Consider the following 27958-nt stretch of genomic DNA (forward strand, 5'->3'; position numbering starts at 1 on the left):
GTCATGACCTTCCCAGCCCTTCCCATCTACTCCCTTCCTCTCCTCCTTCTCCTTTCTCAACTGGACTCCGCCCTCACCTGTCGTACTGCCAGGAAATCCCAGTGTGACTCCGCCCCCTTCGTCCCCGGTCACAACCTGGCAGGGGAGGGGTTTGACGTGGTGACCCTGAAACGTAAAGGGGCCTACCTGATAGACCTGAAGACCTACCTGTCTCCCAATAAAACCTGTACACTGTGTAGTAACCCCCTACAGGGGGACAAGCTGCAGAAAATACCCCTGTCTGTTGTAGACTGGAGGCCCTACAGCCACTGTACTGAGGATATCTCCAGCCACTCCCATGCCTCTGTCAGGTGAGTAGGATGGTTTCTGACTGTTTACTTCATGAGCATTTTCTTTTTTGGACAGTAAACATCTCTCCTCTGCTCTCCTGTCCTCACCTATCCTCTCCTCTTCTCTCCTCCAGTAACCTGGCACAGTCCACTACCAACGAGATCTCTACAAAATGGAAGGGGGGTTTTGGTTATGAGGCAAAGGTGTCTGTAAGCGTACCTGTGGGACCGGTGATTGTAGGTGTGGCGAAGGATGTGGGCGCTAGCATAGAGATGGGAGGGTCCCAGTCTGATGTAGCCATCTTTGCCACAACCAAGACCAAAGAGGACCGCCACTCTTTCTTCTCACAGAATCTCCGCTGCCGTCACTACAGGTAATAATAACATTAATGATGATTTGTTCCACTTTTATAGCGCTTCCCTTACAGATAAAAAACAATGCTTTCCCAGGTGATCTTGTGTGATAACATGTGACAACATTTTAAAGCAACATGTGAAAACATGATCTCATATGAAACATTTTTTACAACATGGGGATGCAAAATGTCAAAATGACAACATTTAAGCTAGACAAAAACCTCCAGGGGACCATGCAACAACGCCCAAGAACGTCCTCAAAACGTCCTCGGGGACAACCCTGGAACAAACCGGGAACTAGACAAAACCTCTAGGGGACAATGACAAAGCGTTCTGAGAACATCCCCCCAAAAAACATCCTTGCTTGCCTGGAAAAGAAATGGGAACTAGACAGCCTCCAGAGGGAAATATAACTGCATCGCAAGAACGTCCTAAAAACGTCTTAGGGGACATCCCTGGAACAAAATGCTAACTAGACAAAAAAATATATATTTTAATTCTTTCTAAATTTTGTCAAGCAACTTGTTACCGACATTTATGATGATTTAATTTATGATGATTTCTGTGTTTATATTATTAAAAATAATCTCTCTTTTGTCTACTAGTGGTGCGTGGCTTAGCTAAGAATGTGGTCTCAACAGTATAAAAACTCAAGGTTTGTGATAAAAGCACCAGATTTGGCACAGTGGTAGATATGTATGACCTCTGAAAAGATACAGTTACGGGGCCCCCCCAGATTTGGCCCCTGGAGGCCCGGCAGTAACAATAACAAAAAAATAGCAAATATTTAAATACATAATTAGATTACAGTTAATGTTTCTATACCAAGTAAAATCAAATCAAATCAAAATGTATTGGTCACATACACATGGTTAGCAGATGTTAATGCGAGTGAAGCGAAATGCTTGTGCTTCTAGTTACAATAGTGCAGTAATTTATAACAAGAAGTCCAACAATTCCCAACAACAACCTAATACACACAAACCTAACAAGTAATCTAACAATTCCCAACAACAACCTAATACACACAAACCTAACAAGTAATCTAACAATTCCCCAACAACTACCTAATACACACAAACTAAAGGGGTGAATGAGAATATGTACAGTTGAAGTCGGAAGTTTACTTACACCTTAGCCAAATACATTTAAACTCAGTTTTTCACAATTCCTGACTTTTAATCCCAGTAAAAATTCCCTGTCTTAGGTCAGTTAGGCTCACCACTTTATTTTAACAATGTGAAATGTCAGAATAATAGTAGAGAGAATTATATATTTCAGCTTTTATTTCTTTCATCACATTCCCAGTGGGTCAGAAGTTTACATACACTCAATTAGTATTTGATAGCATTGCCTTTAAATTGTTTATCTTGGGTCAAACGTTTCGGGTGGCCTTCCCACAATTTTGGGTGAATTTTGGCCCATTGGGTGTTGGGTGAATTTTGGCCCATTCCTCCTGACAGAGCTGGTGTAACTGAGTGAGGTTTGTAGGCCTCCTTGTTCGCACACACTTTTTTAGATCTGCCCACAAAATTTCCATAGGAATGAGGTCAGAGCTTTGTGATGGCCACTCCAATACCTTGACTTTGTTGTCCTTAAGCCATTTTGCAACAACTTTGGAAGTATGCTTGGGGTCATTGCCCATTTGTAAGACCCATTTGCGACCAAGCTTTAACTTCCTGACTGATGTCTTGAGATGTTGCTTCAATATATCGACATAATTTTCCTCCCTCATGATGCAATCTATTTAGTGAAGTGCACCAGTACCTCCTGCAGCAAAGCACCCCCACAACATGATCCTGCCATCCCCGTGCTTCACGACTGGGATGGTGTTCTTCGGTTGGGATGGTGTTCCCCCTTTTTCATCGAAACATAACGATGTTCATTATGGCTAGACAGTTCTATTTTTGTTTCATCAGACAAGAGGACATTTCTCCAAAAAGTATGATCTTTGTCCCCATGTGCAGTTGAAAACCGTAGTCTGGCTTTTTTATGGCGGTTTTGGAGCAGTGGCTTCTTCGTTGCTGAGCGGCATAACAGGTTATGTCGATATAGAACTCGTTTTACTGTGGATATAGATACTTTTGTACCTCCAGCATCTTCACAAGGTCCTTTGCTGTTGTTCTGGGATTGATTTGCACTTTTCGCACCAAAGTTTGTTCATCTCTAGGAGACAGAACGCATCTCCTTCCTGAGCGGTATGATGGCTGCGTGGTCCCATGGTGTTTATACTTGCGTACTATTGTTTGTACAGATGAACGTGGTACCTTTAGGTGTTTGGAAATTGCTCCCAAGGATGAACCAGACTGTGGAGGTCTGCAATTTTTCTTCTGAGGTCTTGGCTGATTTATTTAGATTTTCCCATGATGTCAAGCAAAGAGGCACTGAGTTTGAAGGTAGGCCATGAAATACATCCACAGGCACACCTCCAATTGACTCAAATGATGTCAATTAGCCTATCAGAAGCTTCTAAAGCCATGACATAATTTTCTGGAATTTTCCAAGCTGTTTAAAGGCACAGTCAACTTAGTGTATGTAAACTTCAGACCCACTGGAATTGTGATACAGTGAATGATACGTGAAATAATCTGTCTGTAAACAATTGTTTGAAAAATTACTTGTGTCATGCACAAGGTAGATGTCCTAACTGACCTGCCAAAACTGTAGTTTGTTTACAAGAAATGTGTGGAGTGGTTGAAAAACAAGTTTTAATGACTCCAACCTAAGTGTATGTAAACTTCCGACTTAAACTGTACATATAAGTATATGGATGAGCGATGGCCGAGCGGCTTAGGCAAGGTGCAGTAGATGGTATAAAGTACAGTATATACATGTGATATGAGTAATGTAAGATATGTAATCTTTATTAAAATGGCATTATTTAATTAAAGTGGCATTGTTTAAAGTGACTAGTGATCCATTTATTAAAGTGGCCAGTAATTGGGTCTCAATGTAGGCTGCAGCCTCTCTGAGTTAGTGATGGCTGTTTAGCAGTCTGATGGCCTTGAGATAGAAGCTGTTTTTCAGTCTCTCGGTCCCTGCTTTGATGCACCTGTACTGACCTCGCCTTCTGGATGATAGCGGGGTGAACAGGCAGTGGCTCGGGTGGTTGTTATCCTTGATGATCTTTTTGACCTTCCTGTGAAGTCGGGTGCTGTAGGTGTCATGGAGGGCAGGTAGTTTGCCCCTGGTGATGCATTGTGCAGACCACACTACCCTCTGGAGAGCGGTTTAGGGCGGTGCAGTTGCCGTACAAGGCGGTGATACAGCCCGACAGGATGCTCTCAATTGTACATCTGTAAAAGTTTGTCAGGGCTTTGTGTGACAAGCCAAATTTCTTCAGCCTCCTGAGGTTGAAGAGGCGCTGTTGTGCCTTCTTCACCACGCTGTCTGTGTGGGTGGACTATTTCAGTTTGTCCGTGATGTGTACACCCAGGAACTTAAAACTTTCCACCTTCTCCACTGCTGTCCCTTCGATGTGGATAGGGGGGTGCTCCCTCTGCTGTTTCCTGAAGTCTATGATCATCTCCTTTGTTTTGTTGTTTTCCTGACACCACACTCCCGAGTGCCCTCACCTTCTCCCTGCAGGCTGTCTCGTCGTTGTTGGTGATCAAGCCAACAATAGGTCATGGGGTCAATAGGTCGTGGTGGTCCAATGCCCTATCAAGACACCTTATGTTGGTGCTGTAGAGGTCAATAGGTCGTGGTGGCCCAATGCCCTATCAAGACACCTTATGTTGGTGCTTTAGAGATCAATAGGTCGTGGTGGCCCAATGCCCTATCAATACACCTTATGTTGGTGCTGTAGAGGTCAATACGTCGTGGTGGCCCAATGCCCTATCAAGACACCTTTTGTTGGTGCTGTAGAGGTCAATAGGTCGTGGTGGCCCAATGCCCTATCAAGACACCTTATGTTGGTGCTGTAGAGGTCAATAGGTCGTGGTGGCCCAATGCCCTATCAAGACACCTTATGTTGGTGCTGTAGAGGTCAATAGGTCGTGGTGGCCCAATGCCCTATCAAGACACCTTATGTTGGTGCTGTAGAGGTCAATAGGTCGTGGTGGCCCAATGCCCTATCAAGACACCTTATGTTAGTGTTTCCTTTATTTTGACAACTACCTGGTGCTTTTAGGATTAATATATTGTACACACCTTTATGACACCAATAAACAACAAGTTATACAAAATGGTTTACCTGTTCACTAGCTGTTGTCACATTTAAATCATTGTTCATGTAAAATGTTCATGAAATAAAATTCCACGTTCAAAACTTGGGGATTTTCCCAGGTGAGCGTTTTCATTTCATAAAGGCTTTGTTCACACAGTCAACCCAGTTCTGATGTTTTGGCACATCTGATACATATCTGATCTTTTCCCCAATGTGTAAACAGCTAAACAAATTAACACATGGAATCTGATCTTTTGAGTTCTGATTTATAACACATTCAAGCCGTAGTGTGTTTTTTGTATGTGACCTGCCGTTACCGCAACACCCACCAAAATTTTGAAAGGACCATTGCTTCTGTATGCTATAGGCTGAGAAAGGGTCAACCAATTGTAGATCAAGGTCGTCTCTGTGTCGTATTTTAATTCACATCTGATATGCTAATTCCTGTGTTCCAGTTATCGCACTCCAAACACTCCAACTCTCAGTGATGAGTTCCGTAAGGACATTGATCGTCTGGACTCATACTCTAAGACTTCTAAGGCCCAGTACCGCCGGCTCATAGACACCTATGGGACTCACTACATCCGCCAAGTTGACCTGGGAGGCCGGCTGACGATGACCACAGCAATACACACCTGTCAGGCCTCACATAGTGGCCTCTCTACAAACCAGGTGACTGACTTAGTCTCAATGCCTGCTGTAATAGAGGCCATTTTACATTAAAGGAAATTACAGGAATTCAAACAGCAATCTGTAATCATTACATAGAACCAGAGCCATATAATGTTAGAGCAGGGCTCTTGAACACTGTTCCTGGAGAGCTACCCTCCTGTACAGGGCTCTCCAACCCCGTTCCTGGAGAGCTACCCTCCTGTAGGTTTACATCTATCTAGACCAGGGCTCTCCAAACCTATTCCTGGAGAACTACCCTCCTGTAGGTTTACATCTATCTAGTCCAGGGTTCTCCAACCCTATTCCTGGAGAACTATCCCGCTGTAGGTTTACATCTATCTAGACCAGGGATCTCCAACCCTATTCATGGAGAACTATCCCGCTGTAGGTTTTCACTCTGTCCCCAGTTTAAACTTACCTGATTCAGCTCATCAACCAGCTAATTATTAGAATCAGGTGTACTAGATTAGAGCAATAACCTACAGCACAACAATTTCTAGACGTTACATTCAGAAAATTCCATTGATTAATATTGCCCACGTAGCAAATGCATCACAGTCTTTTATGGAAGAAAGCTTAAAGACAACTCTCTGAATATATGGCTCTGTATACCACCTATCCCCTCCGTTCCTCTCCTCTCAACCTTCTCCTCCCTCTCTCCTCCTCTCCTCCTCCCCCTCTCCTCCTCTCCCCTCTACTCCTCCCCCTCTACTCCTCCCCCTCTCCTCCTCTCCCCTCTACTCCTCCCCCTCTTCTACTCCCCCTCTTCTCCTCTCCCCTCTACTCCTCCCCCTCTTATACTCTCCCCTCTCCTCCTCCCCCTCTCCTCCTCTCCCCTCTTCTCAGGTGGAATCCTGCTTGTCAAGGGGCTTCCAGGTAAACGTTGGGATGTCAGTTTCCTCTAGCGACGAAAGGTGCTCCAAAGTTCTGGACAACCATGACTCGAAGACCTCCTACAGCTCTAGCTTTCTCAGCCACCACACTAAGGTGGTGGGAGGCTCTGGTTGGCCGGGGGAGCTGTCACTCAACCGTAACGACTCAGTGGTGTTCCGTAGTTGGATGAGAACCTTGAAGAACATCCCGGACGTCATCTACTATTCTCTAACGCCTCTGCACCTGCTCATACCCAACACGGCTGTCCAGCAGGGAGTGAAGGTAACCTTTGGTTGTTGATATATTTCCCTCAAATTCATTACTGGACCTTGAAGCCAGTTCCACAGCTTTTTTACATTCTTGCCCTCTAATCAGGGACTGATTTAGACCTGGGACACCAGGTGGGTGAAATAATAAGGTCCGGACACACACATTTTTCAAAGTGGCAAAGGTCTGGCTTGATATTGTCATTTTTCGGTGTAGTAACAAACCCCCAGCCATGCAACCCCAAACTGCTCACATCCCTGTTGTTGGAGGAGAGAACATTTTGCAGGTTTAAAGCAGATTTCCTTCCATTCTACACATCTTGTCATGTCTTATGTGTGTTCAAGTGATACCTGTAACAGGGCCCCCTGGGACCCCCTCGGAGTTGAGGCATAAATACACAATGAGTAACGATAACATGGCTATATACAGAGGGTGCCAGTACAGAGTCAATGTGCAGGGGAATGAGGTAATTGAAGTAGATATGTACATATAGGTAAGGGTAACTAGGCAACAGGCTTGCCAACAGATAATAACACAGCGTATGTAAATGTGTTAATTAATCAAATGGCCTATTTACATTGACCCCCCATGGACAATTTACATTGACCCCCCCATGGACAATTTACATTGACCCCCCCATGGACTATTTACATTGACCTCCCCATGGACTATTTACATTGACCCCCCCATGGACTATTTACATTGACACCCCCATGGATTATTTACATTGACCCCCTTCATGGACTATTTACATTGACCCCCCCATTGACCCCCCCCATGGACTAGTTACATTGGCCCCCCCCATTGACCCCCCCCCATGGACTAGTTACATTGGCCCCCCATGGACTATTTACATTGACCCCCCCATGGACTAGTTACATTGACCCCCCCCATGGACCCCCCCCATGGACTAGTTACATTGGCCCCCCCCCATTGACCCCCCCCCATGGACTATTTACATTGATCCCCCCCATGGATCCCCCCCATGGACTAGTTACATTGACCCCCCCCCATGGACCCCCCCCATGGACTATTTACATTGACCCCCCCCATGGACCCCCCCCCATGGACTATTTACATTGACCCCCCCCATGGACCCCCCCCATGGACTATTTACATTGACCCCCCCATGGACCCCCCCCATGGACTATTTACATTGACCCCCCCCATGGACCCCCCCATGGACCCCCCCCATGGACTAGTTACATTGACCCCCCCCATGGACCCCCCCCATGGACTAGTTACATTGACCCCCCCCCCATGGACTAGTTAAATTGACCCCCCCATGGACTAGTTACATTGACCCCCCCCATGGACTCCCCCCATGGACTAGTTACATTGACCCCCCCCATGGACCCCCCCCCCATGGACTAGTTACATTGCCCCCCCCCCCCATTGACCCCCCCCCAAGGACTAGTTACATTGACCCCCCCCATGGACTATTTACATTGACCCCCATGGACTATTTACATTGACCCCCCCCATGGACTATTTACATTGACACCCCCATGGATTATTTACATTGACCCCCTTCATGGACTATTTACATTGACCCCCCCATTGACCCCTCCCATGGACTAGTTACATTGGCCCCCCCCCATTGACCCCCCCCCCCATGGACTAGTTACATTGGCCCCCCATGGACTATTTACATTGACCCCCCCATGGACTAGTTACATTGACCCCCCCCATGGACCCCCCCATGGACTAGTTACATTGCCCCCCCCCCATTGACCCCCCCCATGGACTATTTACATTGATCCCCCCCATGGATCCCCCCCATGGACTAGTTACATTGACCCCCCCCATGGACCCCCCCATGGACTATTTACATTGACCCCCCCCATGGACCCCCCCCATGGACTATTTACATTGACCCCCCCCATGGACTATTTACATTGACCCCCCCATGGACCCCCCCCATGGACTATTTACATTGACCCCCCATGGACCCCCCCATGGACCCCCCCCAATGGACTAGTTACATTGACCCCCCCCATGGACCCCCCCCATGGACTAGTTACATTGACCCCCCCCCATGGACTAGTTACATTGACCCCCCCATGGACTAGTTACATTGACCCCCCCCATGGACTCCCCCCATGGACTAGTTACATTGACCCCCCCCCATGGATCCCCCCCATGGACTAGTTACATTGCCCCCCCCCCCATTGACCCCCCCATGGACTAGTTACATTGACCCCCCCCCCATGGACTATTTACATTGACCCCCATGGACTATTTACATTGACCCCCCCCATGGACTATTTACATTGACCCCCATGGACTATTTACATTGACCCCCCCATGGACTATTTACATTGACCCCCCCATGGACAATTTACATTGACCCCCCCATGGACTATTTACATTGACCCCCCCATGGACTATTTACATTGACCCCCCCCCATGGACTATTTACATTGACCCCCCCATGGCCTATTTACATTGAACCCCCCATGGACCCCCCCCCCATGGACTATTTACATTGACCCCCCCCATGGACTATTTACATTGACCCCCCCATGGACTATTTACATTGACCTCCCCATGGACTATTTACATTAACCCCCCCATGGACTATTTACATTGACCCCCCCATGGACCCCCCCATGGACTAGTTACATTGACCCCCCCTCCATTGACCCCCCCCATGGACTATTTACATTGACCCCCCCATAGACTATTTACATTGACCTCCCCATGGACTATTTACATTAACCCCCCCATGGACTATTTACATTGACCCCCCCATGGACCCCCCCCATGGACTAGTTACATTGACCCCCCCATCCATTGACCCCCCCCATGGACTATTTACATTGACCCCCCCATAGACTATTTACATTGACCTCCCCATGGACTATTTACATTGACCCCCCCATGGACTGTTTACATTGACCCCCCCATGGACTATTTACATTGACCCCCCCATGGACTATTTACATTGACCTCCCCATGGACTATTTACATTGACCCCCCCATGGACTATTTACATTGACCTCCCCATGGACTATTTACATTGACCCCCCCATGGACTATTTACATTGACCTCCCCATTGACTATTTACATTGACCTCCCCATGGACTATTTACATTGACCCCCCCATGGACTATTTACATTGACCCCCCCATGGACTATTTACATTAACCCCCCCCATGGCCTATTTACATTGACCCCCCCCATGGACGATTTACATTGACCTCCCCATGGCCTATTTACATTGACCCCCCCATGGACTATTTACATTGACCCCCCCATGGACTATTTACATTGACCTCCCCCCATGGACTATTTACATTGACACCCCCCATGGACTATTTACATTGACCCCCCCATGGACTATTTACATTGACCGCCCCCATGGACTATTTACATTGACCCCCCCCATGGACCCCCCCCATGGACTAGTTACATTGACCCCCCCCATGGACTAGTTACATTGACCCCCCCATGGACTCCCCCCATGGACTAGTTACATTGACCCCCCCCATGGACCCCCCCCCCATGGACTAGTTACATTGCCCCCCCCCCCATTGACCCCCCCCCATGGACTAGTTACATTGACCCCCCCCATGGACTATTTACATTGACCCCCATGGACTATTTACATTGACCCCCCCATGGACTATTTACATTGACACCCCCATGGATTATTTACATTGACCCCCTTCATGGACTATTTACATTGACCCCCCCATTGACCCCCCCCATGGACTAGTTACATTGGCCCCCCCCATTGACCCCCCCCCCATGGACTAGTTACATTGGCCCCCCATGGACTATTTACATTGACCCCCCCATGGACTAGTTACATTGACCCCCCCATGGACCCCCCCCATGGACTAGTTACATTGGCCCCCCCCCATTGACCCCCCCCCATGGACTATTTACATTGATCCCCCCATGGATCCCCCCCATGGACTAGTTACATTGACCCCCCCCATGGACCCCCCCATGGACTATTTACATTGACCCCCCCCATGGACCCCCCCCCCATGGACTATTTACATTGACCCCCCCATGGACCCCCCCATGGACTATTTACATTGACCCCCCCATGGACCCCCCCCATGGACTATTTACATTGACCCCCCCATGGACCCCCCCATGGACCCCCCCATGGACTAGTTACATTGACCCCCCCCATGGACCCCCCCATGGACTAGTTACATTGACCCCCCCCATGGACTAGTTACATTGACCCCCCCATGGACTAGTTACATTGACCCCCCCATGGACTCCCCCCATGGACTAGTTACATTGACCCCCCCATGGACCCCCCCCATGGACTAGTTACATTGCCCCCCCCCCCATTGACCCCCCCCCATGGACTAGTTACATTGACCCCCCCCATGGACTATTTACATTGACCCCCATGGACTATTTACATTGACCCCCCCATGGACTATTTACATTGACCCCCATGGACTATTTACATTGACCCCCCCATGGACTATTTACATTGACCCCCCCATGGACAATTTACATTGACCCCCCCATGGACTATTTACATTGACCCCCCCATGGACTATTTACATTGACCCCCCCCATGGACTATTTACATTGACCCCCCCCATGGCCTATTTACATTGACCCCCCCATGGACCCCCCCCCCATGGACTATTTACATTGATCCCCCCCATGGATCCCCCCCATGGACTAGTTACATTGACCCCCCCCCCATGGACCCCCCCATGGACTATTTACATTGACCCCCCCCATGGACCCCCCCCCCCATGGACTATTTACATTGACCCCCCCCATGGACCCCCCCATGGACTATTTACATTGACCCCCCCATGGACCCCCCCCATGGACTATTTACATTGACCCCCCATGGACCCCCCCATGGACCCCCCCATGGACTAGTTACATTGACCCCCCCATGGACCCCCCCATGGACTAGTTACATTGACCCTCCCCCATGGACTATTTACATTGACCCCCCCATGGACCCCCCCCATGGACTATTTACATTGACCCCCCATGGACCCCCCCATGGACCCCCCCATGGACTAGTTACATTGACCCCCCCATGGACTCCCCCCATGGACTAGTTACATTGACCCCCCCCATGGATCCCCCCCATGGACTAGTTACATTGCCCCCCCCCCATGGACTAGTTACATTGACCCCCCCATGGACTATTTACATTGACCCCCATGGACTATTTACATTGACCCCCCCCATGGACTATTTACATTGACCCCCATGGACTATTTACATTGACCCCCCCATGGACTATTTACATTGACCCCCCCATGGACAATTTACATTGACCCCCCCATGGACTATTTACATTGACCCCCCCATGGACTATTTACATTGACCCCCCCCCATGGACTATTTACATTGACCCCCCCCATGGCCTATTTACATTGACCCCCCCATGGACCCCCCCCATGGACTATTTACATTGACCCCCCCATGGACTATTTACATTGACCCCCCCATGGACTATTTACATTGACCTCCCCATGGACTATTTACATTAACCCCCCCATGGACTATTTACATTGACCCCCCCATGGACCCCCCCATGGACTAGTTACATTGACCCCCCCTCCATTGACCCCCCCCCCCATGGACTATTTACATTGACCCCCCCATAGACTATTTACATTGACCTCCCCATGGACTATTTACATTAACCCCCCCATGGACAATTTACATTGACCCCCCCATGGACCCCCCCCATGGACTAGTTACATTGACCCCCCCTCCATTGACCCCCCCATGGACTATTTACATTGACCCCCCATAGACTATTTACATTGACCTCCCCATGGACTATTTACATTGACCCCCCCATGGACTATTTACATTGACCCCCCCATGGACTATTTACATTGACCCCCCCATGGACTATTTACATTGACCTCCCCATGGACTATTTACATTGACCCCCCCATGGACTATTTACATTGACCTCCCCATGGACTATTTACATTGACCCCCCCATGGACTATTTACATTGACCTCCCCATTGACTATTTACATTGACCTCCCCATGGACTATTTACATTTACCCCCCCATGGACTATTTACATTGACCCCCCCATGGACTATTTACATTAACCCCCCCCATGGCCTATTTACATTGACCCCCCCCATGGACTATTTACATTGACCTCCCCATGGCCTATTTACATTGACCCCCCCATGGACTATTTATATTGACCCCCCCCATGGACTATTTACATTGACCCCCATGGACTATTTACATTGACCCCCCCATGGACTATTTACATTGACCCCCATGGACTATTTACATTGACCCCCCCATGGACTATTTACATTGACCCCCCCATGGACAATTTACATTGACCCCCCCATGGACTATTTACATTGACCCCCCCATGGACTATTTACATTGACCCCCCCCATGGACTATTTACATTGACCCCCCCATGGCCTATTTACATTGACCCCCCCATGGACCCCCCCCCCATGGACTATTTACATTGATCCCCCCCATGGATCCCCCCCATGGACTAGTTACATTGACCCCCCCCCATGGACCCCCCCATGGACTATTTACATTGACCCCCCCCATGGACCCCCCCCCCCATGGACTATTTACATTGACCCCCCCCCATGGACCCCCCCATGGACTATTTACATTGACCCCCCCATGGACCCCCCCCATGGACTATTTACATTGACCCCCCATGGACCCCCCCATGGACCCCCCCATGGACTAGTTACATTGACCCCCCCATGGACCCCCCCATGGACTAGTTACATTGACCCTCCCCCATGGACTAGTTACATTGACCCCCCCATGGACTAGTTACATTGACCCCCCCATGGACTCCCCCCATGGACTAGTTACATTGACCCCCCCCATGGATCCCCCCCATGGACTAGTTACATTGCCCCCCCCCCATGGACTAGTTACATTGACCCCCCCATGGACTATTTACATTGACCCCCATGGACTATTTACATTGACCCCCCCCATGGACTATTTACATTGACCCCCATGGACTATTTACATTGACCCCCCCATGGACTATTTACATTGACCCCCCCATGGACAATTTACATTGACCCCCCCATGGACTATTTACATTGACCCCCCCATGGACTATTTACATTGACCCCCCCCCATGGACTATTTACATTGACCCCCCCCATGGCCTATTTACATTAACCCCCCCATGGACCCCCCCCATGGACTATTTACATTGACCCCCCCATGGACTATTTACATTGACCCCCCCATGGACTATTTACATTGACCTCCCCATGGACTATTTACATTAACCCCCCCATGGACTATTTACATTGACCCCCCCATGGACCCCCCCCATGGACTAGTTACATTGACCCCCCCTCCATTGACCCCCCCCCCCATGGACTATTTACATTGACCCCCCCATAGACTATTTACATTGACCTCCCCATGGACTATTTACATTAACCCCCCCATGGACAATTTACATTGACCCCCCCATGGACCCCCCCCATGGACTAGTTACATTGACCCCCCCTCCATTGACCCCCCCATGGACTATTTACATTGACCCCCCATAGACTATTTACATTGACCTCCCCATGGACTATTTACATTGACCCCCCCATGGACTATTTACATTGACCCCCCCATGGACTATTTACATTGACCCCCCCATGGACTATTTACATTGACCTCCCCATGGACTATTTACATTGACCCCCCCATGGACTATTTACATTGACCTCCCCATGGACTATTTACATTGACCCCCCCATGGACTATTTACATTGACCTCCCCATTGACTATTTACATTGACCTCCCCATGGACTATTTACATTTACCCCCCCATGGACTATTTACATTGACCCCCCCATGGACTATTTACATTAACCCCCCCCATGGCCTATTTACATTGACCCCCCCCATGGACTATTTACATTGACCTCCCCATGGCCTATTTACATTGACCCCCCCATGGACTATTTACATTGACCCCCCCCATGGACTATTTACATTGACCTCCCCATGGACTATTTACATTGACACCCCCCATGGACTATTTACATTGACCCCCCCATGGACTATTTACATTGACCGCCCCCATGGACTATTTACATTGACCCCCCCCATGGACTAGTTACATTGACCCCCCCATGGACTAGTTACATTGACCCCCCCATGGACTCCCCCCATGGACTAGTTACATTGACCCCCCCCATGGACCCCCCCCATGGACTAGTTACATTGCCCCCCCCCATTGACCCCCCCCATGGACTAGTTACATTGACCCCCCCATGGACTATTTACATTGACCCCCATGGACTATTTACATTGACCCCCCCATGGACTATTTACATTGACACCCCCATGGATTATTTACATTGACCCCCTTCATGGACTATTTACATTGACCCCCCCATTGACCCCCCCCCCATGGACTAGTTACATTGGCCCCCCCCATTGACCCCCCCCCATGGACTAGTTACATTGGCCCCCCATGGACTATTTACATTGACCCCCCCATGGACTAGTTACATTGACCCCCCCCATGGACCCCCCCATGGACTAGTTACATTGGCCCCCCCCATGGACTATTTACATTGATCCCCCCCATGGATCCCCCCCATGGACTAGTTACATTGACCCCCCCCATTGACCCCCCCCCCATGGACTATTTACATTGACCCCCCCCATGGACCCCCCCCATGGACTATTTACATTGACCCCCCCATGGACCCCCCCCATGGACTATTTACATTGACCCCCCCATGGACCCCCCCATGGACTATTTACATTGACCCCCCCATGGACCCCCCCATGGACCCCCCCCATGGACTAGTTACATTGACCCCCCCCATGGACCCCCCCCCATGGACTAGTTACATTGACCCCCCCCCATCGACTAGTTACATTGACCCCCCCATGGACTAGTTACATTGACCCCCCCCATGGACTCCCCCCATGGACTAGTTACATTGACCCCCCCCATGGACCCCCCCCATGGACTAGTTACATTGCCCCCCCCATTGACCCCCCCCATGGACTAGTTACATTGACCCCCCCATGGACTATTTACATTGACCCCCATGGACAATTTACATTGACCCCCCCATGGACTATTTACATTGACCCCCATGGACTATTTACATTGACCCCCCCATGGACTATTTACATTGACCCCCCCATGGACAATTTACATTGACCCCCCCATGGACTATTTACATTGACCCCCCCATGGACTATTTACATTGACCCCCCCCCATGGACTATTTACATTGACCCCCCCCATGGCCTATTTACATTAACCCCCCCATGGACTATTTACATTGACCCCCCCATGGACCCCCCCATGGACTAGTTACATTGACCCCCCCTCCATTGACCCCCCCCATGGACTATTTACATTGACCCCCCCATAGACTATTTACATTGACCTCCCCATGGACTATTTACATTAACCCCCCCATGGACTATTTACATTGATCCCCCCATGGACCCCCCCATGGACTAGTTACATTGACCCCCCCTCCATTGACCCCCCCCATGGACTATTTACATTGACCCCCCCATAGACTATTTACATTGACCTCCATGGACTATTTACATTGACCCCCCCATGGACTATTTACATTGACCCCCCCATGGACTATTTACATTGACCCCCCCATGGACTATTTACATTGACCTCCCCATGGACTATTTACATAGACCCCCCCATGGACTATTTACATTGACCTCCCCATGGCCTATTTACATTGACCCCCCCATGGACTATTTACATTGACCCCCCCATGGACTATTTACATTGACCTCCCCCATGGACTATTTACATTGACACCCCCCATGGACTATTTACATTGACCCCCCCATGGACTATTTACATTGACCGCCCCCATGGACTATTTACATTGATCCCCCCCCATTGACTCCCCCCCCATGGACTAGTTACATTGGCCCCCCCCCATTGACCCCCCCATGGACTAGTTACATTGACCCCCCCCATGGACTATTTACATTGACCCCCCCATGGACTATTTATATTGACCTCCCCCATTGACCCCCCCCATGGACTAGTTACATTGACCCCCCCCATGGACTATTTACATTGACCCCCCCCCATGGACTAGTTACATTGACCCCCCCCATGGACTAGTTACATTGACCCCCCCATGGACTCCCCCCATGGACTAGTTACATTGCCCCCCCCCCATTGACCCACCCCATGGACTAGTTACATTGACCCCCCCCATGGACTAGTTACATTGACCCCCCCCATGTACTATTTACATTGACCCCCCCATGGACTATTTATATTGACCTCCCCCATTGACCCCCCCATGGACTAGTTACATTGCCCCCCCCCCATTGACCCCCCCCATGGACTAGTTACATTGACTCCCCCCCATGGACTATTTACATTGGCCCCCCCATTGACCCCCCCATGGACTAGTTACATTGACCCCCCCCCATGGACTATTTATATTGACCTCCCCCATTGACCCCCCCCATGGACTAGTTACATTGGCCCCCCCCATTGACCCCCCCCATGGACTAGTTACATTGACCCCCCCCATGGACTATTTACATTGACCCCCCCATGGACTATTTACATTGACCCCCCCCATGGACTATTTACATGGACTCCCCCCATGGACTAGTTACATTGCCCCCCCCCATTGACCCACCCCATGGACTAGTTACATTGACCCCCCCATGGACTAGTTACATTGACCCCCCCAATGGACTATTTACATTGACCCCCCCATGGACTATTTATATTGACCTCCCCCATTGACCCCCCCCATGGACTAGTTACATTGGCCCCCCCCATTGACCCCCCCCATGGACTAGTTACATTGACCCCCCCCCATGGACTATTTACATTGGCCCCCCCATTGACCCCCCCATGGACTAGTTACATTGCCCCCCCCCATTGACCCACCCCATGGACTAGTTACATTGACCCCCCCATGGACTAGTTACATTGACCCCCCCAATGGACTATTTACATTGACCCCCCCATGGACTATTTATATTGACCTCCCCCATTGACCCCCCCCATGGACTAGTTACATTGGCCCCCCCATTGACCCCCCCATGGACTAGTTACATTGACCCCCCCCATGGACTATTTACATTGACCCCCCCATTGACTATTTACATTGACCTCCCCATGGACTATTTATATTGACCTCCCACCTCCATTTATTTTTACACTGCTGCTACCTGCTGTCTATTATCTATGCACAGTCACTTTACCCATACCTACATGAACAAAGTACCTTGACAACCTGTTCCCCCGCACATTGACTTGATACCAGCACGTTTGTCTTGCTGACCTTGAGAGGTTGTTGTCCTGGTACAACAATGCCAGGTCACTGACCTCCTCCCTATACGCTGTGTGGTAAACCGCAGGGTGTTGGGTTGAGGGTGCAGAGATTAACGCAGAGACAGGGAGGTTTTAGTCCACAAACACAACTTTACTAGGCCATCAAATAAACATAACAAAGAAAATCACGTAGGTTTGGCTCGGTCCTTCTTCTCAGCTTCGGCTCTGTGTCGGTCTCTCCCGGTTCTCTCTTGCGGTGTGCCACAGCTTCGGCTCTGTGTCGGTCTGTCCCGGTTCTCTCTCGCGGTGTGCCACAGCTTCGGCTCTGTGTCGGTCTGTCCCGGTTCTCTCTCGCGGTGTGCCACAGCTTCGGCTCTGTGTCGGTCTGTCCCGGTTCTCTCTCGCGGTGTGCCACAGCTTCGGCTCTGTGTCGGTCTCTCCCGGTTCTCTCTCGCGGTGTGCCACAGTGCTCCTTTTATGTGGCCTCCACGGCTGGTTGGCACTTTCCCCTAATTACCTCTGATATCCGTGTAGGGGTGCCCAGCTTGTGTACTCCCAGCAGAGGGAGCCAACGTCGCATCACGTACCTCCCCTCTATTACCCCCCCCGGGTTAGACCTCCTGGGATACCCCCTCCCCACCCTTAGCCCTGACTCGGAGGGAGGCATGCTCAGGGCTAGGTTTGCATCACTCCTGGGGAGGGTGTCCGCATTGACTCAAATTATGTCAATTAGCCTACCAGAAGCTTCTAAAGCCATGACATAATTTTCTGGAATTTTACAAGCTGTTTATAGGCACAGTCAACTTAGTGTATGTAAACTTCTGACCCACTGGAATTGTGATACAGTAAATTGTAAGTGAAATAATCTGTTTGTAAACAATTGTTGGAAAAATGACTTGTGTCATGCACAAAGTAGATATCCTAACCGACTTGCCAAAACTATAGTTTGTTAACAAGAAATTTGGGAGTGGTTGAAAAACGAGTTTTAATGACTCCAACCTAAGTGTATGTAAACTTCCGACTTCAACTGTAGTTGCCAAAGCTACAAGAGAAAATAACTAGGTACTCAAATCAAATTTTATTTGTCACATGTGCCGAATAGAACAGGTGAAATGCTTACTTACAAGTCCTTAACCAACAAAGCAGTTCAATAAATATATATTTACTATATTTATAGGTTATTTACTAAAAAAATGAAAGTAAAAAAAATCTATCAAAAAGTAACACAAGAAAATGACATAACAATAAGGAGGCTATATACAGGGGGTACCGGTACCGAGTCAATGTGCGGGGATTACAGGTTGGTTGAGGTAATTTGTACTTGTACTGTAGGTAGGGGTAAAGTGACTATGCATTGATAATAAGCAGCGAGTAGCAGCAGTGTAAAAACAGAGGGGGGTGGAAAATGTAAATTGTCCGGGTGGCCATTTGATTAATTGTTCAGTAGTCTTATGGCTTGGGTCTAGAATATGTTAAGGAGCCTTTTGGACCTAGACTTGGGTGACTGTAGTATTTGAAACATTTTTGGGCCTTCCTCTGACACCGCCTAGTATATAGGTCCCGGATGGCAGGAAGCTTGTCCCCGTGACGCACTGGGCTGTACGAACTACCCTATGAAGCGCCTTACGGTCAAATGCCGAGCAGTTGCCATACGAGGTGGTGAGTCAACCGGTCAGGATGCTCTCGATGTTGCAGCTATATAACTTCTTGAGGATCTTGGGACCCATGCCAAATATTTTCAGTCTCCTGAGGGGGAAAAGATGTTGTCGTGCCCTCTTCCCGACTGTCTTGTTGTGTTTGGACCATGATAGTTTGTTGGTGAAGTGGACACCAAGGAACTTGAAACTCCCGACATGCTCCACTACAGCCCTATCGATGCTCATGAGGGCCTCCTTTCCCTTTAGTTCACGATCAGATCCATTGTGTTGCTCACAATGAGGGAGAAGTTGTTGTCCTGGCACCACACTGCCAGGTCTCTGACCTCCTCTCTATAGGCTAATCTTTGTCGGTGATCATGTGACTGTTGTGTCGTCAGCAAACTTAATGATGGTGTTGCTGTCGTGGGTGAACAGGGAGTACAGGAGTGGACTAAGCACGCACCCCTGAGGGGCTCCAGTGTTGAGGATCAGCGTGGCAGATGTGTTGTTGCCTACCCTTACCACCTGGGGGCGCCCTGGAAGTCCAGGATCCATTTGCAGAGGGAGGTGTTTAATCCCAGGGTCCCTAGCTTAGCGATGAGCTTTGTGGGGACTATGGTGCTGAAGGCTGAGCTGTGGTCAAAGAACAGCATTCTCACATAGGTGTTCCTTTTGTCCAACTGGGAGAGGGCAGTGTGGAGTGCGATTGAGATTGCGTCATCTGTGGACCTGTTGGGGCGGTATGCGAATTGGATTGGGTCTACCGTTTCTGGGATAATTGTGTTGATGTGAGCCATGACCAGCCTTTCAAAGCACTTAATGGCTAACGATGTGAGTGCTACAGTCTGTAGTCATTTAGGCAGGTTACCTTCGCTTTCTTGGTTACAGGGACTATGGTGGCCTGTTAGAAACATGTAGGTTTTACAGACTCGGTCAGGGAGAAGTTGAAAATGTCAGTGAAGACACTTGACAGTTGGTCGGCGCATGCTTTGAGTACACATCCTGGTAATCCATCTGACCCCGCGGCTTTGTGAATGTTGACCTGTTTAACTTCTTGTGGCTGCAGGGGCAGTATTGAGTAGCTTGGATGAAAGGTGCACAGAGGTGCACAGAGGTGCCCAGAGTAAACGGCCTATATGCATATTAGTATTAGTATTGGATAGAAAACAGTCTGAAGTTTCTAAAACTGTTTGAATTATGTCTGTGAGTATAAAAGAACTCATACGGCAGGCAAAAACCTGAGAAAAAATCCAAACAGAAAGTGAAAATTCTGAGGTTGGTCGATTTTCAACCAAGATCCCATTAAAATCACAGCGAGATATGAATAAGTTTGCACTTCCTACGGCTTCCACTAGATGCCAACAGTCTGTAGAACTTTGTCTGATGCCTCTACTGTGAATGGTTGCCGAATGAGAGGGGAATTGAGAGGGGAATTGGTCTGCCATGACCTGACCATTCTTTGACCATGCGCGTTCACATGAGAGCGAGCTCTGTTCCATCACTCATCTGAAGTCAATGTAATTCTCCGGTTGGAACGTTATTCAAGATTTATGTTAACAACATTCTAAAGATTGATTCAATACATCGTTTGACATGTTTCTACTGACTGTTACTGAACTTTTGGACATCTCGTCAGCTTTTAGGGAACGCGCTTCGTGACTTTGGAATTGTTTACCAAACGCGCTAACAAAAGTAGCTAATTGGACATAAATAACGGACATCATCGAACAAATCAAGCATTTGTTGTGGACCTGGGATTCCTGGGAGTGCATTCTGATGAAGATCATCAAAGGTAAGGGAATATTTATCATGTAATTTCTGTTCTGTTGACTCCAACATGGCGGCTAATTTGACTATTGTTCTGAGCGCCGTCTCAGATTTTTGCATGGTTTGCTTTTTCCATAAAGTTTTTTTCAAATCTGACACAGCGGTTGCATTAAGGAGAGGTATATCTATAATTCCATGTGTATAACTTGTATTATCATCTACATTTATGATGAGTATTTCTGTTGAATCGGCTATGCAAAATCCCTGGATGTTTTTGGAACTAGTGAACGTAACACGCCAATGTAAACTCAGATTTTTTGATATAAATATGAACTTTATCAAACAAAACATACATGTATTGTGTAACATGAAGTCCTATCAGTGTCATCTGATGAAAATCATCAAAGGTTAGTGATTAATTTTATCTCTATTTGTGCTTTTTGTGACTCCTATCTTTGGCTGGAAAAATGACTGTGTTTGTCTGTGATTTGGAGGTGACCTAACATAATCGTTTGTGGTGCTTTCGCTGAAAAGCCTATTTGAAATCGGACACTTTGGTGGGACTAACAACAAGATTACCTTTAAAATGGTATAAGACACATGTATGTTTGAGGAATTTTAATTATGAGATTTCTGTTGTTTGAATTTGGCGCCCTGCACTTTCACTGGCTCTTGTCATATCGATCCCGTTACCGGGATTGCAGCCATATTAATATGTTAACATTTTGTTCAAAATACAAAGGAGGCTGTCCAGGATTACCTGAAGGAGAACGCCCTCCCGAAGAGCACCGGGGAACTGTCCTGTGGGGATCGTTACTCTAATCTGGACTCAAACTGCTGCCTCAGGAAGGTCTCACAGGGAGGACTGGTGGTGACGGTGGTCAGAGCCTGGGAACTTTGGGGAGACTACTATTGGATAGCGGGAGACACTGAGGGGTATGTGATGTTACTGCACAATTTCAGTCCTCTGCAGAGGTGTAGTGGATGCTAAACACAAGTAAACAGTTTTCTACCCATCTATCGAGCAACAAGTTTATTGCAGTTTTACCAAAGATAATTAAAATAATGAGGGCCATAACTGCTTTTTCAATAGAAATTCCTGATGCAGGTTATCATTTTTGTTGATTCATCTTGTCCTGGAGACAGCTCTGCAGACTGATCACTAGCTGGCACCGCCATAAAGTCATCAAATCTGATTTTAACCCTAACTTTAACCACACTGTGCCTAACCCTAACCTTAACCACACTGTGCCTAACCCTAACCTTAACCACACTGTGCCTAACCCTAACTTTAACCACACTGTGCCTAACCCTAACTTTAACCACACTGTGCCTAACCCTAACCTTAACCACACTGTGCCTAACCCTAACCTTAACCACACTGTGCCTAACCCTAACCTTAACCACACTGTGCCTAACCCTAACCTTAACCACACTGTGCCTAACCCTAACCTTAACCACACTGTGCCTAACCCTAACCTTAACCACACTGTGCCTAACCCTAACCTTAACCACACTGTGCCTAACCCTAACCTTAACCACACTGTGCCTAACCCTAACCTTAACCACACTGTGCCTAACCCTAACTTTAACCACACTGTGCCTAACCCTAACCTTAACCACACTGTGCCTAACCCTAACCTTAACCACATCGCTAAACCTAATGCCTAACCCTAACCTTAACCACAATGTGCCTAACCCTAACCTTAACCACATCGCTAAACCTAATGCCTAACCCTAACCTTAACCACACTGCTAAACCTAATGCCTAACCCTAACCTTAGCCACACTGTGCCTAACCCTAACCCTAACCTTAACCACACTGTAGTAATGACAGTTTCAGCCACTTTCACTAGGTTGTAGTAATGACAGTTTCAGCCCCTTTCTCTAGGTTGTAGTAATGACAGTTTCAGCCCCTTTCACTAGGTTGTAGTAATGACAGTTTCAGCTACTTTCACTAGGTTGTAGTAATGACAGTTTCAGCCCCTTTCACTAGGTTGTAGTAATGACAGTTTCAGTCCCTTTCACTAGGTTGTAGGAATGACAGTTTCAGTCCCTTTCACTAGGTTGCAGTAATGACAGTTTGTCCCTTTCACTAGGTTGTAGTAATGACAGTTTCAGCTACTTTCACTAGGTTGTAGTAATGACAGTTTCAGCTACTTTCACTAGGTTGTAGTAATGACAGTTTCAGTCCCTTTCACTAGGTTGTAGTAATGACAGTTTCAGCCACTTTCACTAGGTTGTAGTAATGACAGTTTCAGCCCCTTTCACTAGGTTGCAGTAATGACAGTTTGTCCCTTTCACTAGGTTGTAGTAATGACAGTTTCAGCCCCTTTCACTAGGTTGTAGTAATGACAGTTTCAGCCCCTTTCACTAGGTTGTAGTAATGACAGTTTGTCCCTTTCACTAGGTTGTAGTAATGACAGTTTCAGCCCCTTTCACTAGGTTGTAGTAATGACAGTTTCAGCCACTTTCACTAGGTTGTAGTAATGACAGTTTCAGTCCCTTTCACTAGGTTGTAGTAATGCCAGTTTCATCCCCTTTCACTAGGTTGTAGTAATGACAGTTTCAGTCCCTTTCACTAGGTTGTAGTAATGACAGTTTGTCCCTTTCACTAGGTTGTAGTAATGACAGTTTCAGCCCCTTTCACTAGGTTGTAGTAATGACAGTTTCAGCCACTTTCACTAGTTTGTAGTACTGACAGTTTCAGCTACTTTCACTAGGTTGTAGTAATGACAGTTTCAGCCACTTCACTAGGTTGTAGTAATGACAGTTTGTCCCTTTCACTAGGTTATAGTAATGACAGTTTCAGCCACTTCACTAGGTTGTAGTAATGACAGTTTCAGCCACTTTCACTAGGATGTAGTAATGACAGTTTCAGCCCCTTTCACTAGGTTGTAGTAATGACAGTTCCAGCCACTTCACTAGGTTGTAGTAATGACAGTTTGTCCATTTCACTAGGTTGTAGTAATGACAGTTTCAGCTACTTTCACTAGGTTGTAGTAATGACAGTTTCAGCCCCTTTCACTAGGTTGCAGTAATGACAGTTTCAGCCACTTTCACTAGGTTGTAGTAATGACAGTTTCAGCCACTTTCACTAGGTTGTAGTAATGACAGTTTCAGCCACTTTCACTAGGTTGCAGTAATGACAGTTTCAGCCACTTTCACTAGGTGGTAGTAATGACAGTTTCAGCCACTTTCACTAGGTTGTAGTAATGACAGTTTGTCCCTTTCACTAGGTTGTAGTAATGACAGGTTCAGCCCCTTTCACTAGGTTGTAGTAATGACAGTTTCAACCCCTTTCACTAGGTTGTAGTAATGACAGTTTCAGCCCCTTTCACTAGGTTGTAGTAATGACAGTTTCAGTCACTTTCACTAGGTTGTAGTAATGACAGTTTCAGCCACTTTCACTAGGTTGTAGTAATGACAGTTTCAGCCCCTTTCACTAGGTTGTAGTAATGACAGTTTGTCCCTTTCACTAGGTTGTAGTAATGACAGTTTCAGCTACATAAAGATGCACTCCAGGATCTTAAGCACAACACATTTGTAACATATAGTACAATTAGATTTGTAGCATATCATACAAAATGGATAATGTATTACACAATTTGATGACATAGTACACAATTTGATGACATAGTACACAATTTCATGATGTTGTACACAATTTGATGACGTAGTACACAATTTGATGACCTAGTACACAATTTGACGTAGTACATCATTTTATGACACAGTAGAGAAAAAACTGAGACCACTTTTGGCTTGTGAGAGCCACTTTCAAAACGAATGGCTGAAATTATACGAAAGATTGAAAGCGTATCTTTAAGACATTGTCTCACATCCAGGTTTTCCCGTTAACTTGCTAAACCTCAAACCCTGGTTTACTTCATGAGGCGTTGTAACGGCAGATTTCCTCCTCTTCGTTTGAAGAGGAGGTGGAGCAGGGATCGGACCAAGACGCAGCGTAGTTAGTGTTCATCATGTTTAATAACGACAAAACCTTGAACACTACAAAATACAAAATAACAAATGTGGCAAAACCGAAACAGTCCTATCTGGTGCATAGAAACAAAGACAGAAGACAACGACCCACAAAACGGCTGGTGTATTGTTACCGGGTTTTGTATTACGCCCGTTTATTTCGTGGTACCGGTATTTTTCCAGCACCATAGTATTGTGTTTATACTGGTGTTTTTTCTTGTATTAAATACCTTGTCCACGCATCTCAGCTCTCCTGCGCCTGACTCACCAGTTACCCACAGCCTTGACAGATGCTCAAACAAGCGTGATCATTTTCCGTTACAAGTCTTTTATTCTCTATAGAGTGCACTACACTCTTAAAAAAAAGGGTTCCAAACGGTTTATTCGGCTGACCCCATAGGAGAACACTTTTTGGTTCCATGTAGAATCCTCTGTGTAAAGGCTTCTATTTTGAACTCAAAATATTTCTACCTGGAACCAAAAAGGGTTCTTCTAAGGGTTCTCCTATGGGGACAGCCAAAGAACCCTTTTAGGTTCTAGATAGCAATTTTTTTTCTAATAGTTTACTTTTTACACTATATAGGGAATAGGGATCCATTTGGGATCAGAGCAATATGTACCAACTGGAGTAGCCCCCTCCTCCTACTGGCACAGCTGATTCAATTAGTCAAAAGCTTAATGATTAGTTGACTAATTTAATCAAGTGTGCCAGTTTAGGGTTAAAACATAAATGTGGAACCTGGGGGGGAATAAGTAGTGGAATAAGTGGGCTACAGTAGTGGAATAAGTGGGCTACAGTAATGGAATAAGTGGGATAAAGTAGTGGAATAAGTGGGCTACAGTAGTGGAATAAGTGGGCTACAGTAGTGGAATAAGTGGGCTACAGATTATAACTCGTGTCAAACGCATTCCACGGAGGGAAGAGAGACAAGAGAGAAAAGGAAGAAGATAGAATGTCTATCGTGATAAAAGTCCTTTCAACCTTTTACACCAACATGTATCAAACTCATTCCACTAAGGGCCGAGTGTCTGACGGTTTTCTCTCCTCCCTTGTATTTGATTGATGAATTAAGGTCACTAATTATTAAGGAAATCCCCTCATCTGTTTGTCTTTAGTCTTAATTGAAAGGAACAAAAACCAGTATAGACTAGGTCCTCCATGGAATGAGTTTGATCGCCCTCTTGTGGCATGCCATAGTATTTGAATCTTTCCAGTTTGTTTCCAACTTCCTGTTTCTCCACCTGCTACAGGTACGCTGTGGTCACCTACGGTTCCAAGTCCCATAAGACCAATGTGATTCCGTCCAACAATCCTGTCTGGAATGCTACCTTTGACATGGGTCCCTTTGACAAAGACCTGAGTCTAAATGTGGCTGTCTGGGATGACGATCCTGTGGATAAGGATGACAACCTGTTGGGCTGTACCTTCGACCTCGAGCAGGGAACACACGGACACTGGTGTAACAACAGCTGGGAGAGCTTTTATTTCCTGTACACCCTCAACTGTGACCCTGACCTGACCGGGGACAAATGTGAAAAATACAAACCTTTCAAAGTCACAACACACAAACCTTCCAACCTCACAGCACACAAACCTTCCACCCCCACAGTACACTCTACTCCACTCTACAGTAAGAGTGTGCATCTCTTTTCTACCTTTTCTGTCCAGAGTTCAGTACTCCTATACCTATGGTTCTTTTACATCTCTGTATAATGTACCCCTCACAACACACTGGAGTAAATTCATTCCAGGCGGTGGGTCTGTTGCCTGTACAGCTCACCAGGAACCACGTTGAAAACCAGGGGAATCATTAGAATATGTTTTCCCCTGGGTGGTACTCGGTGCATCTTTCTCCCCCCAATCTTCCAATCATGTCTTTATATGTCATGTGTAATCAGGGAGGATATAGGGTTCAGCTGACTATATAATGATTATTCACACCAAAGCTTGTCTGTGACCTAAAGAAATTACAATGAACCTTATATTTGCATGGCGGCTGTCAAACGATTAAAATACTATATGTGTAAATATGAAAATTGATAGAGCTACTCTATAGCCACTGCTTTTAACAGTTTCTTTATTCAGTCTGGACTAGATGAGGGGTAAAAGTTGACAGTGAGCGAGTTATTTAACACCCAATGCGAAGACTCACTCTAAATGTTTGATATGATTCTACTGGAGGTGAAAGTTTGAAAACCTCTAAAGTCAAAGAGGTCTATGGTTTTGATAATGTGTTCTTTAAAACACATAATGATATTTAAACATCACCAATAACACATCTAATGAATCTATCCATAAACCAAGGTATCATCCCAAGGGAATGGAAGTCAGCTGCTGTTACCACCATGTTCAAGTCTGGAGATTGTTTTAAGGTCAATAATTATAGACCTAGAAGTATTTCTCCAATTGTTTCAAAGGCTGCAGAGAGAGGGTAGTTGCTGAGCAATTGACTGGTCCCTTGAATACTAGTGATTTCTCATTGTAACCCATGCAATTCGGCTTCAGAGATGCTCTTTTTTGGAGAAGGTTTAAATACAAATTTGACAAAGGTGAAGTGGGAGGAGCTGTGTTTTATATATTTTCTAAAAGCATTTAACACTGTAAATC

At 47.0% G+C, this 27958-nt stretch overlaps 1 protein-coding gene across 1 annotated transcript; it reads left to right on the forward strand.

The window, feature by feature from the left end:
* Positions 1–27900, forward strand: LOC139568793 (perforin-1-like). The gene is made up of 6 exons (XM_071390879.1): positions 1–350; positions 464–703; positions 5310–5526; positions 6373–6681; positions 22109–22302; positions 26602–27900. The coding sequence occupies exons 1-6, from the start codon at positions 4–6 to the stop codon at positions 27062–27064; spliced, it is 1770 nt and encodes a 589-aa protein (XP_071246980.1). The 5' UTR covers positions 1–3; the 3' UTR covers positions 27065–27900.
* Positions 27901–27958: the final 58 nt, after the last annotated feature.

The sequence above is a fragment of the Salvelinus alpinus genome, chromosome 2 (genome assembly GCF_045679555.1).
Source record: "Salvelinus alpinus chromosome 2, SLU_Salpinus.1, whole genome shotgun sequence".
Classification (NCBI taxonomy): domain Eukaryota; kingdom Metazoa; phylum Chordata; class Actinopteri; order Salmoniformes; family Salmonidae; genus Salvelinus; species Salvelinus alpinus.

What these genes read in the sequence shown, in the direction of transcription:
- LOC139568793 (XM_071390879.1), top strand. Translation starts at nt 4, where the DNA reads ATGACCTTCCCAGCCCTTCCCATCTACTCCCTTCCTCTCCTCCTTCTC. An exon ending in CTCCGCTGCCGTCACTACAG is followed by an intron (nt 704 to 5,309) that starts GTAATAATAACA and finishes CCTGTGTTCCAG; the next exon opens with TTATCGCACTCCAAACACTC. An exon ending in CTGTCCAGCAGGGAGTGAAG is followed by an intron (nt 6,682 to 22,108) that starts GTAACCTTTGGT and finishes CAAAATACAAAG; the next exon opens with GAGGCTGTCCAGGATTACCT.